The sequence below is a fragment of the Nerophis ophidion genome, linkage group LG29, assembly GCF_033978795.1.
Source record: "Nerophis ophidion isolate RoL-2023_Sa linkage group LG29, RoL_Noph_v1.0, whole genome shotgun sequence".
Classification (NCBI taxonomy): Eukaryota; Metazoa; Chordata; class Actinopteri; order Syngnathiformes; family Syngnathidae; genus Nerophis; species Nerophis ophidion.
The window spans coordinates 22070682-22086624 of NC_084639.1; the positions used below are offsets into that span (position 1 = coordinate 22070682).

Here is a 15943-nt window from a genome sequence, read left to right on the forward strand (position 1 = left end):
ACGACAGGAGCGCCCTGCTGTTTTTAAGGACTTGCTGCAAAAAAAAGATAATCATAGATCCTCAATTTGCCAGGAGAGCCCTGCTGTTTAACGGACCTCCTGCGAAAAATAAAGCAAGTCAAAGATCCTCTATTTGACATGAGAGCTCTGCTTTTTTTTAAGGACCTGCTGCAAAAAAAAAGGTAGTTAAAGATACTCTATTTGACAGGAGCGCCTTGCTGTTTTTAAGGACCTGGGGCTGCTAAAAAAACACACGCTTATTCAAAGATCACATTTACAACAGGAGTGCTTTGCTGTTTTTGAGGACCTGGGGCTGCAAAAAAAACACACGCCTATTCAAAGATCACATTTACAACAGGAGTGCTTTGCTGTTTTTGAGGACCTGGGGCTGCAAAAAAAACACACGCCTATTCAAAGATCACATTTACAACAGGAGTGCTTTGCTGTTTTTGAGGACCTGGGGCTGCAAAAAAAACACACGCCTATTCAAAGATCACATTTACAACAGGAGTGCTTTGCTGTTTTTGAGGACCTAGGGCTGCAAAAAAAAACACACGCCTATTCAAAGATCACATTTACAACAGGAGTGTTTTGCTGTTTTTAAGGACCTGGGGCTGCTAAAAAAACACACGCTTATTCAAAGATCACTGTTACAACAGGAGTGCTTTGCTGTTTTTAAGGACCTGGGGCTGCTAAAAAAACACACGCCTATTCAAAGATCACATTTACAACAGGAGTGCTTTGCTGTTTTTAAGGACCTGGGGCTGCAAAAAAACCACACGCCTATTCAAAGATCACATTTACAACAGGAGTGCTTTGCTGTTTTTGAGGACCTGGGGCTGCAAAAAAATACACACGCCCATTCAAAGATCACATTTACAACAGGAGTGCTTTGCTGTTTTTAAGGACCCGGGGCTGCTAAAAAAACACACGCCTATTCAAAGATCACATTTACAACAGGAGTGCTTTGCTGTTTTTGAGGACCTGGGGCTGCAAAAAAATACACACGCCCATTCAAAGATCACATTTACAACAGGAGTGCTTTGCTGTTTTTGAGGACCTGGGGCTGCTAAAAAATACACACGCTTATTCAAAGATCACATTTACAACAGGAGTGCTTTGCTGTTTTTAAGGACCTGGGGCTGCAAAAAAAACACACGCCTATTCAAAGATCACATTTACAACAGGAGTGCTTTGCTGTTTTTAAGGACCTGGAGCTGCTAAAAAAACACACGCTTATTCAAAGATCACATTTACAACAGGAGTGCTTTGCTGTTTTTAAGGACCTAGGGCTGCTAAAAAAACACACGCCTATTCAAAGATCACATTTACAACAGGAGTGCTTTGCTGTTTTTGAGGACCTGGGGCTGCAAAAAAACACACGCCTATTTAAAGATCACATTTACAACAGGAGTGTTTTGCTGTTTTTAAGGACCTGGGGCTGCAAAAAAACACACGCCTATTCAAAGATCACATTTACAACAGGAGTGCTTTGCTGTTTTTGAGGACCTGGGGCTGCAAAAAAAACACACGCCTATTCAAAGATCACATTTACAACAGGAGTAATTTGCTGTTTTTGAGGACCTGGGGCAGGGGTAGGGAACCTATGGCTGTAGAGCCAGATGTGGCTCTTTTGATGACTGCACCTGGCTCTCAGATAAATCTTAGCTGACCTTGCTTAACACGATAAGTAATTAATAATTTCGCTGTTAATCACGTTGCTAAAAATAACCTTCTAGATTATTTTTAACAGATTTGCATTCTCATGCATTTTAATCCATCTACCTGTTCAAGAAGTCGCATTAATGGTCAAAAGTATTTTATCTATTATTGGTTAGCTTCAGAACAACAATGTTATTAAAAAGAATAAGAGATGCACGCATTTAGTTGTTGTAATCAGGGAACGTCTAAATGAAAGAGGAGGCGTAGAATTCTCTTGTCAGAGTGTGGGACGACACTGTACAAGGGTACAGGTCTACGGGTTTCTCCTCATTGAGCTAAATTGAATCCTGTCTCTGTTTAATTCCTTGCTTCTTGTCTGTTTAATAGATGTCATCAGTGTTTGAACCTGACAGTTGTATTCAGTGTTAAAAATATTATACGGCTCTCACGGGTATACCCTTTGAAAAATTTGACTTTCATGGCTCTCTCAGCCAAAAAGGTTCCTGACCCCTGCCCTAGGGCATGGGTGTCAAACTCTGGCCCGCGGGCCAAATTTGGCCCGCCGTGTAATTTAATTTGGCCCTTGAGGCAATATCAAAATAACATTAGAGCTGGCCCGCCGGTATTGTACAGCGGGAGACTCCTGAAGTTCAGTGCCCCTCCCGGAAATCTTCCCAGGGCAACCATTCTCCCAAATTTCTCCCGATTTCCACTTGGACAACAATATTGGGGGCGTGCCTTAAAGGCACTGCCTTTAGCCTCCTCTACAACCTGTCGTCACGTCCGCTTTTCCTCCATACAAAGTGCGTGCCGCCACAGCCACGTAATATATGCAGCTTTTACACACACTTAATTGAATGCAATGCATACTTGGTCAACAGCTATGCAGGTCACACTGAGGGTGGCCATATAATGAAATTTAACACTGTTACTAATATGCGCCACACTGTGAACCCACACCAAACACAAATGACAGACACATCCGCACCGAACACAACGTACAGAACAAATACCCAGAACCCCTTGCAGCACTAACTCTTCTGGGATGCCCCCAACCCCGCCCACCTCATTGTTATCTTATTTTCAAATTCATTAGCCTGTGAAAATGTTAATGTTGATATTTCCCTCAGATGACTGCAAATGAGTTTCACTGATTCACATGTACTCGACAAAGACTTGAGTTTCACTGATTCACGTGTACTCGACAAATACTTCAGTTTCACTGATTCACCTGTACTCGACAAAAACTTGATTTTCACTGATTCACGGGTACTTGACAAAAGACTTGAGTTTGACTAATTCACGGTTTCTCAACATATTTGAGTTTCATTGATTCACCTGTACTCGACAAAGACTTGAGTTTCACTGATTCACGGGTATTCAACATTCTGACTTACGAGTACAGGACTTGAGTTCACTAATTCACCTGTACTCGACAAAGACTTGAGTTTCACTGATTCACATGTACTCGACAAAGACTTGAGTTTCACTGATTCACGGCTATTAACATTCTGACTTACAAGTACAGTACTTCAGTTTCACTGATTCACCCGTACTCGACAAAGACTTGAGTTTCACTAATTCACTTGTACTCGGCAAAGACTTGAGTTTCACTGATTCACCTCTACTCGACAAGGACTTGAGTTTCACTGATTCATGTGCACTTGACAAGGACTTGAGTTTCACTTATTCACATGTATTCGACAGACTCGAGTTTCACTGATTCACATGTATTCGACCAGGACTTGAGTGTCACTGATTCACGTGTACTCGACAAAGACTTGAGTTTACCCGATTCATGTATACTCGACAAATACTTGAGTTTCACTGATTTCACGGATATTCAACATTCTGACTTCCGAGTACAGGATAAAGACTTGAGTTTCACTGATTCACGTGTACTCGACAAGGTCTTGAGATTCACTGATTCACGTGTACTCGACAAAGACTTGTGTTTCACCGATTCATGGGTATTCAACATTCTGACTTACGAGTACAGGACAAAGACTTGAGTTTCACCGATTCACGTGTACTCGACAGTACTCGACAAAGATTTGTTTCACTGATTCACGTGTACTCGACAAAAACTTGCATTTCACTGATTCACGGGTATTAAACATTCTGACTTACGAGTACAGGACAAAGACTTGTTTCACTGATTCACATGTAGCCCTGCGATGAGGTGGCGACTTGTCCAGGGTGTACCCCGCCTTCCGCCTGATTGTAGCTGAGATAGGCACCAGCGCCCCCCGCCACCCCAAAAGGGAATAAGCGGTAGAAAATGGATGGATGGATGGAAGGACTGCAAATGGAAAGGAGGCATTATTTTTATTATTTTTTTACATTTTATTTAATATACCAATTATGTTTTTTTCGTTGGTTTTTTGATGGTTGCTTTTTCATGATGAAGTTATGTAAGCGATGCTTGTTCCATATTCAGTGTTAAAGCAAATCAGTGTAGCAAACTGAGCAATAATTAAGGTTTTATTCATGCACTTTCTCTTGCTACCTCAAGGCTTCAATGTTTGATTCATTGTTGTTGTTTTATTTTGAAATGTATTATTAGCCTGTGGAAAAGGTTTAATTTTGATATGTACCTCAAATGGCTGCAAATAGAAAAGAGGCATCCGATATTTATTTGAATTTTGTTTGATATGCCATTGATATTTTTAAATTGTTATTATTATTATTATTATTTTAAACTAGATGTTCCATGTCACTATAAAGTTATATAAGCCTTGCTTGTTCAATATTCAACGCAAAACTTGTTTGGGTCCCTATTAATAATTTGTTCAACCTTTTAAATTAAGTTTTAAATGTTGGCCCACTCTGTATTTGAGTTTGACACCCCTGCCCTAGGGTAAACTGGGTAACACAAGGCAGACTGACAAAGCTTAACCTATTGCTACTATAACAATCTACAAGGTTAAGATAGGTTGCTTCTCTTTTTCCCCTCCATTTTTCTGCATTGTTGTATCGTATGTTAATATTACATATATGCGTTGTTGCATTTGAACAACTGTATTGTTGATAATAGAGGTCAATTGTTGGTATTGTTAATTATCAATAGCGCTATTTGATTGATTGATAGAAACTTTTATTAGTAGATTGTACAGTATTGTACATATTCTGTATACAATTGACCACTAAATGGTAACAACCGAATAAGTTTTTCAAATTGTTTTCTATTTAGATTTGTATTGCCCCATTTGTAGTGTAATAAAACTCATTGTCATTTCTGTATTATTATTAATCTCGCTAACTGCTTCTTTGCTATCACTTTTACCATCATATTTGTGCATATCGTATTTGCTGATGTTGCTCTATTTTCGCTGTTGTTGTTATTGTTGTGTTTGTTGTTGTTTGTGTTCGTCTCTCTGTGTAATCCCCCTCTAGTCCCCACAATTTCCCCTTTGTCTTCCTTTTTTTTTCTCTTTCTATCCCCTCCTGCTCTGGCCCGGCTGCACGAAATGATATAAATACATTTAATAAAGTCAATTACAAAAAAGGGGGCTTCACGGTGGCAGAGGGGTTAGTGCGTCTGCCTCACAATACGAAGGTCCTGCAGTCCTGGGTTCAAATCCAGGCTCGGGATCTTTCTGTGTGGAGTTTGCATGTTCTCCCCGTGAATGCGTGGGTTCCCTCCGGGTACTCCGGCTTCCTCCCACTTCCAAAGACATCCACCTGGTGGATTGGCAACACTAAATTGGCCCCAGTGTGTGAATGTGAGTGTGAATGTTGTCTGTCTATCTGTGTTGGCCCTGCGATGAAGTGGTGACTTGTCCAGGGTGTACCCTGCCTTCCGCCCGATTGTAGCTGAGATAGGCGCCAGCGCCCCCCGCGACTCCGAAAGAGAATAAGCGGTAGAAAATGGATGGATGGATGGCAACAAGAGAAGTATCCGACACTTCTTTTTTGTAAAGAGCATCTACATCAACTATATGATTTGCCTGAAAAGTTGGACAGGAAAAAAAAAAAAAAAAAAGTTTCAACACCAACTATTTCAACTTATTCAGACCATTCAAGTTTTTTTGGTTTTTTTTTAATAATTTTCCCATAAATCCCCCCTGTGGAGGACTGTTGCTTCCGGGTTCACCGGACCACCAGGGACAGACATGACAGGCTTCGTTCGATTTTGACAAGGCTTTATTTTACAATAAATATCCTTTCTGCTTTCCAGCAATTGTCTTTTTTCACATGTCCTTCTGCTTTTCAGCAATTCTCTGTCAGTCTCTCTGTCTCGCCGCCTCCCGACTGCGGCCTTTTACAGAGCGACAGGTGATTAGACAAACACTTTCAGCTGTGTCATCCAATCACCTGTTGCCACACCCCGCTTCCCCGCAGGCGCACAGGCCACGCCCATCAAATTCTTTGGGCTATTCCCATTGATATCAATGAGACATTCTTCAAAGTGCCATAATTCCCACATTTTCTATCAGGGTTGGAGCGTTCACATGAAGGAATGACCTCGTCGAGTTAGACCAGGGATGTCCAAACTTTTTCCACTTAGGGCCGCAGACTGAAAAATCAAAGCAAGCAGGGGCTATTTTGACTTTTTTTTATTTTAATTTTAAAAAGCAATTCAATATATGTATAACCAATATACATTTAGGCCTCCACTCAGGCTTGATCCCGGGGACCCCAAAGGGTTGTGGTCAAACAAATAAAAAAATGTGTCATTATTCAGTATTATTTTTTTTTTTATCATTATTCCAGTTTTAAGTCTGTAGATCAACATTAGGTCTATCTGTCAATATCCATCCATCCATTTTCTACTGCTTATTCCCTTTTGGGGTCGCGGGGGGCGCTGGCGCCTATCTCAGCTACAATCGGGCGGAAGGCAGGGTACACCCTGGACAAGTCGCCACCTCATCGCAGGGCCAACACGGATAGACAGACAACATTCACACTCACATTCACACACTGGGGCCAATTTAGTGTTGCCAATCAACCTATCCCCAGGTGCATGTCTTTGGAGGTGGGAGGAAGCCGGAGTACCCGGAGGGAACCCACGCATTCACGGGGAGAACATGCAAACTCCACACAGAAAGATCCCGAGCCTGGATTTGAACCCAGGACTGCAGGACCTTCGTAATGTGAGGCAGACGCACTAACCCCTCTGCCACCGTGAAGCCATCTGTCAATATAATGATTTTAAAGGCCTACTGAAACCCACTACTACCCACCACGCAGTCTGATTATATATCAATGATGAAATATTAACATTGCAACACATGCCAATACGGCTTTTTTAGTTTACTAAATCACAATTTTAAATTTGCCGGGAGTTTCGTCTTGGAAACGTCGTGTAATGATGACGTGTACACAAGACGTCACGAGTTTTAGGAAGTATGAGCACTGCACACACACACAGCTAAAAGTCATCTGCTTTAACCGCATAATTACACAGTATTTTGGAGATCTGTGTTGCTGAACCTTTTGCAATTTGTTCAATTAATAATGGAGAAGTCACAGTAGAAAGATGGAGTTGGGAAGCTTTAGCCTTTAGCCACACAAACACACGGTGATTCATTGTTTAAAATTCCCGGAGCTGAAACTTTACTATGGATCAGAGCGCAGTCAGGCGAACATGGTTCCCAACCGAATGTCAACCAGCAGGTTTTGGTGAGAAAATTGTGGTTAAAAAGTCGCCAATTACCGGATATCAGCTGAGTTTGTGCCGTCCGTACAGCTGCCGTCAACACCCGTGAGACATTGGTGTCAAGACACCCGTGGACAAACCCCTCCGACTATCAGTTACTATTAAACTCACTAAAACACCAGCAACACAATAGAAAGATAAAGGATTTCCCAGAACTATCCTAGGAAATGTGTCTAAAAACATCTAACCCTAACGCTTTGTGTTATTAGAGTAAACATTGCAACATTTTCTTGTTACATTTCACCATTTGCTCCTTTATATCACTTTTTACGTTTTAAAAATGTTTCAATCGTATATTTAAAGGCCTACTGAAACCCACAACTACCCACCACGCAGTCTGATAGTTTATACATCAATGATGAAATATTAACATTGCAACACATGCCAATACGGCCTTTTAAGTTGACTAAATTACAATTTTAAATTTCCCGGGAGTTTCGTCTTGGAAATGTCGTGTAATGATGACATGTACACAAGACATCACGAGTTTTTAGGACGTATGAGCGCTGCGCACACACACAGCTAAAAGTCGTCTGCTTTAACGACATAATTACACAGTATTTTGGAGATCTGTGTTGCTGAATCTTTTGCAATTTGTTCAATTAATAATGGAGTTCGAAAGCTTTAGCCTTTAGCCACACAAACACACGGTGATTCATTGTTTAAAATTCCCGGAGCTGAAACTTTACTATGGATCAGAGCGCGGTCAAGCGAACATGGTTCCCGACCGAATGTCAACCAGTAGGTTTCGGTGAGAAAATTGTGGTTAAAAAGTCGCCACTTACCGGATATCAGCTAAGCTTGTGTCGTCCGTACAGCTGCTGTCGACACCCGTGAGACATTGGCGTCAAGACACCCGTCGACGTACACCTCCGTCTATGACAGGGGTCGGGAACCTTTTTGGTCGAGAGAGCCAAGAAGCCAAATATTTCAAAATGTATTTCCCTAAGAGCCGTATAATATTTTTTTTTTAACACTGAACACAACTAAACACGTGCATTTTTAAATAAGACCAACATTTCCAGAGTATAATAGGTCTCTTATTCTTTATAATAACATTGTTATTCTGAAGCTAACTGTAGAGGGGGCGTGGCCTGCGGGCCTGCAGCAAAGCGGGATGTTGCCAGGACCGGCCTCGAAATCAGCGACAGGTGCGTATATGGCCCAACTGAGCCTTTTTATCTAATCACCTGTTGCTCTGTTACAAGCAGCAGCCAGGAGGAGAGACAGGGTTGGGGCTGGAGCCAGAGCGCGAGTGAGGGCGAAAGAGAAAAAGACAATTGCTGGAAAGCAACTGAGACTAATTGAAAAAAAAAACATTTTACCCTAAACAGGCTCTCATGTCGGTGTTTGGTGGTCTGAAGAACCCCCCAGGAGGGCAAGCCCGCCCAACACTAACCAATAATAAATACATTACTTCTTACCATTAACGCAACTTCTTGAACATAAAAATGCATGAGAATGTTTTATATTTTGAATGTTTTTTTAACACTATGGTTACAAATAGAATTATTCATTACTTATCCTGTTAAGCAATGTCATCTCAGATTTATCCGAGAGCCAGATGCAGTCATCAAAAGAGACACATCTGGCTCTAGAGCCATAGGTTCCCTACCCCTGGTCTATGAGGTAATATTAAACTCACTAAAACACTAGCAACACAATAGAAAGATAAATGATTTCCCAGAATTATCCTAGTAAATGTGTCTAAAAACATCGGAATACATCCCAATGCTATTGCGTTATTATTATTTTTTTTAACTCGTTTTTTTTTTTTTTTTCCTAGTCCGTCGCTATCAATATCTTCAAACACAAATCTTTCATCCTCACTAAAATTAATGGGGAAATTGTCGTTTTCTCGCTGCGAATAACTGTTTTTGTTGGAGGCTCCCATTATAAACAATGTGAATATGTGAGGAGCCCCCACACTTGCGACGTATTGGTCTGCTTTTTCAGGAAGTAGCAAAAGTGGCAAACTTTATTGTCGATTTTCTGTACTAAATCCTTTCAGCAAAAATATAGCAATATCGCGAAATGATCAAGTATGACCTGCTATCCCCGTTTGAATAAGAAAATCTCATTTCAGTAGGCCTTTAAAACTTTAAGTTGTATGCTCTTTTTGGCACACAATAAAACTGTTTTTTATGGAAAAATCACAAAATATGCAATATTTTCACCCTAATAATTTTTTCAAGCGGAACATTTGAGATTATTTAATAATTGGAGCATTAAAAAGGTCAATAACTCATAACACCATTGATTTTAATTCATTATTATTTTTTGAGCAATGACACTTAAAAAACTAGTCACATTAAGATATTGGGAATCCAAAAGGGTCCTACTCATTAAAGTGTTAAAAAATAAATTATACATTTTTTTTGACTGTTTACTTTTAACACAATAATCTCGAGATCAACTTCAGATCCATCCGTCGACTATAAGTTTTATGGTTGTTTATGTTTTTTTGTTTGTTAATTTTAGTACCTTCTTTAATAAAACAGCTCAGTTTTTTATATCCATCCATCCATTTCTACCGCTTATTCCCTGTTGGGGTCGCGGGGGGTGCTTGCGCCTATCTCAGCTACAATCGGGCGGAAGGCGGGGTAAACCCTGGACAAGTCGCCAAGTTTTTTATATGGCAAACACAAAATATGCAACATTTTCCTCCCAAAACATCTCAAAGTGGAAAATTTAACATGACGTAATCGGAGCCTTGAAAAGGTCAATAATTCATAATGACACTGATTTTGATTCATTATTATTTTTTAAAGAAAGAAACAGCCTGCAGGGCAGCTTTGTGTTATTAGAGTAAACATTGCAATATTTTCTTGTTACATTTCACCATTTGCTCCTTTACATCACTTTTGCCACTTGGGGTGGTATAGCTCGGTTGGTAGAGCGGCCGTGCCAGCAACATGAGGGTTGCAGGTTCGAATCCTGCATCCGCCATCCTACTCACTCCCATTTTGTCCTTGGGTCAGACACTTGACCCACCTGCTCCCAGTGCCACCCACACTGGTTTAAATGTAAAAAAAACACATATTGGGTTTCACTATGTAAAGCGTCCGCATTGCTGGCAGTAAGTCGAACACATTTCCAGTGAGGGTTGGACTCCGCCAAGGCTGTCCTTTGTCACCGATTCTGTTCATAACTTTTATGGACAGAATTTCTAGGTGCAGTCAAGTAGTTGAAGGGTTCCGGTTTGGTGACCGCAGGATTAGGTCTCTGCTTTTTGCAAATGATGTGGCCCTGATGGTTTCATCTGACCTGGATCTTCAGCTCTCACTGGATCGGTTTGCAGCCGAGTGTGAAGCGACCGGAATGAGAATCAGCACCTCCAAGTCCGAGTCCATGGTTCTCGCCCGGAAAAGGGTAGAATGCCATCTCCGGGTTGGGGAGGAGACCCTGCCCCAAGTGGAGGAGTTCAAGTACCTAGGAGTCTTGTTCACGAGTGAGGGAAGAGTGGATCGGGAGATCGACAGGCGGATCGGTGGGGCGTCTTCGGTAATGCAGACTTTGTACCGTTCCGTTGTGGTGAAGAAGGAGCTGAGCCGGAAGGCAAAGCTCTCAATTTACCGGTCGATCTACGTTCCCATCCTCACCTATGGTCATGAGCTTTGGGTCATGACCGAAAGGATAAGATCACGGGTACAAGCGGCCGAAATGAGTTTCCTCCGGCGGGTGGCGGGGCTCTCCCTTAGAGATAGGGTGAGGAGCTCTGCCATCCGGGAGGAACTCAAAGTAAAGCCGCTGCTCCTTCACATCGAGAGGAGCCAGATGAGGTGGTCCGGGCATCTGGTCAGGATGCCCGAACCAGATGAGGTGTTTAGGGCTCGTCCAACCGGTAGGAGGCCACGGGGAAGACCCAGGACACGTTGGGAAGACCATGTCTCTCGGCTGGCCTGGGAACGCCTCGGGATCCCCCGGGAAGAGCTAGACGAAGTGCCTGGGGAGAGGGTAGTCTGGGTTTCCCTGCTTAGGCTGTTGCCCCCGCGACCCGACCTCGGATAAGCGGAAGAAGATGGATGGATGGATGGATGGATGGATGTAAAGCGCTTTGAGTCACTAGAGAAAAAGCGCTATATAAATATAATTCACTTCACTTCACTTTTTACTTTTAGCGACCAAAAGTTGCGAACTTTATCGTGGATGTTCTCTACTAAATCCTTTCAGCAAAAATATGGCAATATCGCGAAATGATCAAGTATGACACATAGAATCGACCTGCTATCCCCGTTTGAATAAGAAAATCTCTTTTCAGTAGGCCTTTAAAATATGCCGTGGGGTCGTTAAAATAATTACCTGCGGGCGCACTTTGGACACCCATGAGTTGGACCCTAATGTAAGCCCCGCCCCCTCCCGGCTGCACGTGTGCAGTGATTGGTTGATTGACAGCACCTGTGGGGCCCCAGCTCCCCTCCACGTCTGCCTGCCGTGGATGTGTCGCGTCGTGGAGCCGTGAAATCCGACTCTAACATGCTTGTGGCGAAATGTGTTTTATCCGCAATGACACTGTTGTTGGCCGGCTGCCATGGCAACGAAAGGCGGCCAAGACAAGGTTAGCAGAGAGCGGCAGCTTCACGTCAAAATTTGATAAATGTCATTTTTTTTTCTTCCCCCCATCACGAAGGCCACGAAGTGACGGAAAACGACACGCCGAGTGGGAATTCCACCAACATGACGCACTTCGCGTACGGCATCGCTGCCAACGTGGCCGCGGTGCTGCTGTACGGCAGCAACTTTGTTCCCGTCAAAAGAATCGAAACCGGAGATGGTAAGTGACGATTTTTGGATTCTACTTTCTCAACGTCCATTTTGAAGAATTGCTTTGGAGTCCATCCATCCATTTCCTACCGCTTGACCCGTTCGTGGTCGCGGGGTATGCTCAACCTTTTTTTTTTAGTGATGTACCCCCTATGAATTTTTTTTTAAATTCAAGTACACTGCAAAAACTGAAATTTAAGTAAGATTAATTATCTCCAATAAGGGTGATATTTGCTTATTTTCTGTCTGATAAGATACATTTTCTCACTAAGCAGATGTTATGTTAGTGTTTTATAGGGATGCACCGAAATGAAAATTTGTGGCCGAAGCCGAATAAAATTTAAACACTTGGGCGAAGGCCGAATACCGAATAATGAATGCAGTTTTTCCCAATTTTTTTTATATTGCATAATCAATCAATCAATCAATGTTTACTTATATAGCCCTAAATCACTAGTGTCTCAAAGGGCTGCACAAACCACTACGACATCCTCGGTAGGCCCACATAAGGGCAAGGAAAACTCACACCCGGTGGGACATCGGTGACAATATTGACCCAGTGGGACGTCGGTGACAATGATGACTATGAGAACCTTGGAGAGGAGGAAAGCTATGGATGTTGAGCGGGTCTAACATGATACTGTGAAAGTTCAATCCGTAATGGATCCAACACAGTCGCGAGAGTCCAGTCCAAAGCGGATCCAACACAGCAGCGAGAGTCCCGTTCACAGCGGAGCCAGCGAGAGTCCCGTTCACAGCGGAGCCAGCAGGAAACCATCCCAAGCGGAGGCGGATCAGCAGCGCAGAGATGTCCCCAGCCGATACACAGGCAAGCAGTACATGGCCACCGGATCGGACCGGACCCCCTCCACAAGGGAGAGTGGGACATAGGAGAAAAAGAAAAGAAACGGCAAATCAACTGGTCTAAAAAGGGAGTCTATTTAAAGACTAGAGTATACAAATGAGTTTTAAGGTGAGACTTAAAACGGAAAATAATGTGTTGAAAATGAAAATGGCGGCTGTATTGCCTCGAAAGACGTCACGTTCTGACGTCATCGCAAAAAGAGCGATAAACAGAAAGGCGTTTAATTCGCCAAAATACACCCATTTAGAGTTCGGAAATCTGTTTAAAAAAATATATGGTCTTTTTTCTGCACCGTCAAGGTATATATTGACGCTTACATAGGTCTGGTGATAATGTTTCCCTTTAAACAAGTTGAAATACTTTTTTGGGTGTTACCATTTAGAGGTCAATTGTACGGAATGTGTACTGTACTGTGCAATCTACTAATAAAAGTTTCAATCAGATGGGCGTACCGAAATGTAAAAGATGGCAGAGGCCGTTTTTAAACGTTTAGTTGGAGATATCAAGCTCAAGGCCTGGGGGCCACGTCTTGCCCGCCATATCATTTTATCTGGCCTGCAAACATCTGGAAATGTGTCAAAGTAGTTAATATTTTGTCGTTAAATGTAAAAATTTTTTTTTATTTTGACAAAATAAATATATGTATTGCTTGAAATGGTATTCCTTTTAAATTGTAAGAGTATCCATTATAGTAGAGCTGGGCAATATATCGAATATACTCTATATAGCGGGTTTGTCTCTTTGTGATCTAGAAAATGACTATCGTGATATTCGAGTATACGTTCTCACGCAGTTGCTTTTAGCTGCGGGCATTAGGCTACAGGCGTTTCTCACTCTTTCTTGTCTCTCCTTCTCACAGAGACATAAAAACAAGCGCACCTTGTCATAGGACTGGGCGATGTGGCCTTTATTAATATCTCAATATTTTTAGGACATGTCAAGATATACGATATATATCGAAATATTTTGCTTTAGCCTTGAATGAACATTTGATGCATATAATCACGGCAGTATGATGATTCTATGTGTCTACATTAAAACATTATTCTTCATACTGCATTAATATATGCTCATTTTAAACTTTCATGCAGAGAGGAAAATCACAACTAAGTCAATTTACCAAAATTATATTTATTCAGCAGTTATTAAGCAGACAACCGTAATATGTCAAAAAGTGCAGCACTACTCATGTAGCATTATTTGAAAAGTCACCCATTAGAGCAGTGGTTTTCAAATGGGGGTACGTGTACCCCTGAGGGTACTTGAAGGTATGCCAAGGGGTACGTGACAAATTTTTTTTTAAATATTCCAAAAATAGCAACAATTCAAAAACCCTTTATAAATATATTTATTGAATAATACTTCAACAAAATATGAATGTATGTTTATAAAGTGTGAAAATAAATGCAACAATGCAATATTCAGTTTTGACAGTTAGAATTTTTCTTGTGGACATGTTCCATAAATGTTGATGTTAAATATTTATTTTTTTGGGAAGAAATGTTTAGAATGAAGTTCATGAATCCAGATGGATCTCTATTACAATCCCCAAAGAGGGCGCTTTAAGTTGTGTAGAAATCTTTATTTATAATTGAATCACTTGTTTATTTTTCAACACGTTTTTAGTTATTTGTATATCTTTTTTTCCAAATAGTTCAAGAAAGACCACTACAAATGAGCAATATTTTGCACTGTTATACAATTTAATAATGTCAGGATCCGTGGTCTGGATCATGTTTAGTTTAGTTATTTTCTGTTAGTTTGGACTCCCTTTGTTTGTGCACCTTGTGAGTTAGTTTGGTCACCATGGTAACATATTAATTTCTCCTGCTGCGGGTTCCAGACGGACACCTGTTTTTGTTAATTACTTTCTTATTCAAGCCTGCCTTGTCCCGTCAGTCGGTCTTGGTCCCTTGATTGCGGTAAGCAACTCTTACTTTGGTTTGTTCTAGATTTCTTGTTCCCTGATCCTGTGCTAATGTTAGCATTAGCTTCTGTGCGTTTCGGCACGCATTTCTTTTGTTCTTTTCATCTGTTTTTGCACCAGTGTTTTTGTTATTAAATCACCTTACCTTTACGTTTTCACTGGAGGAACGATCCCGCATTAAAATGCGTGACAAATAAATCAGAAACTGATGACATAGTCCTGTATTTTACTTCTTTATCTCTTTTTTTTCAACCAAAAAGGCTTTGCTTTGATTAGGGGGTACTTCAATTAAAAAAAATGTTCACAGGGGGTACATAACTGAAAAAAGGTTGAGAACCACTGCGCTAGAGAATGAGTGCTTGAAACTCAGCATGTCAACATCTCTGTTTGGTGCCACACCCAATAAAATGCCCAAGTCACCATTTCTAGATCAACATTGTACGAAACAAATAGTCAACAACAGAAGGAAATAACGTCTGCAGTAACCTTCCACATAGCGAAGGAAATACACTATTTGATTTCCTATTATGCAGCTCATTTTTATTTTACAATTATTGAAATATTTTTTATGACATCATGCACAAAAGTGCACTTTTTGTTTTAAACTAATGTAGTTGGCATTCTGTTCAAAGAGTGCACTTTAATTTAGTGTTTTGATTAGTCATCTTAGTGACATCATGCACAAAAGTGCACTAATAAGTTGTTTTAAAATGTCTGACAATCTTGCACATTCTGTTTTGGAAATTACATGAATGTTTGTTCCACTGCTTAACTGTTAAATAAATATAGTTTTGGTAAATCTACACGGTGGAAGAGGGGTTAGTACGTCTGCCTCACAATACGAAGTTCCTGCAGTCCTGGGTTCAAATCCAGGCTCGGGATCTTTCTGTGTGGAGTTTGCATGTTCTCCCCGTGAATGTGTGGGTTCCCTCCGGGTACTCCGGCTTCATCCCACTTCCAAAGACATGCACCTGGGGATAGGTTGATTGGCAACACTAAATTGGCCCTAGTGTGTGAATGTGAGTGTGAATGTTGTCTGTCTATCTGTGTTGGCCCTGCGATG

General features: G+C 41.3%; 1 protein-coding gene across 1 annotated transcript in view; it reads left to right on the top strand.

Moving 5' to 3' along the window:
- Positions 1-11661: 11661 nt before the first annotated feature.
- LOC133545922 (transmembrane protein 144-like) overlaps positions 11662-15943 on the top strand; it is a 76527-nt gene continuing 72245 nt past the window's right edge. Inside the window, exons 1-2 of the mRNA XM_061891654.1 lie at positions 11662-11882; positions 11955-12098. Coding sequence (XP_061747638.1) covers positions 11801-11882; positions 11955-12098 — 226 coding nt within the window. The 5' untranslated portion in view covers positions 11662-11800. The remainder of the gene's footprint in view (positions 11883-11954; positions 12099-15943) is intronic.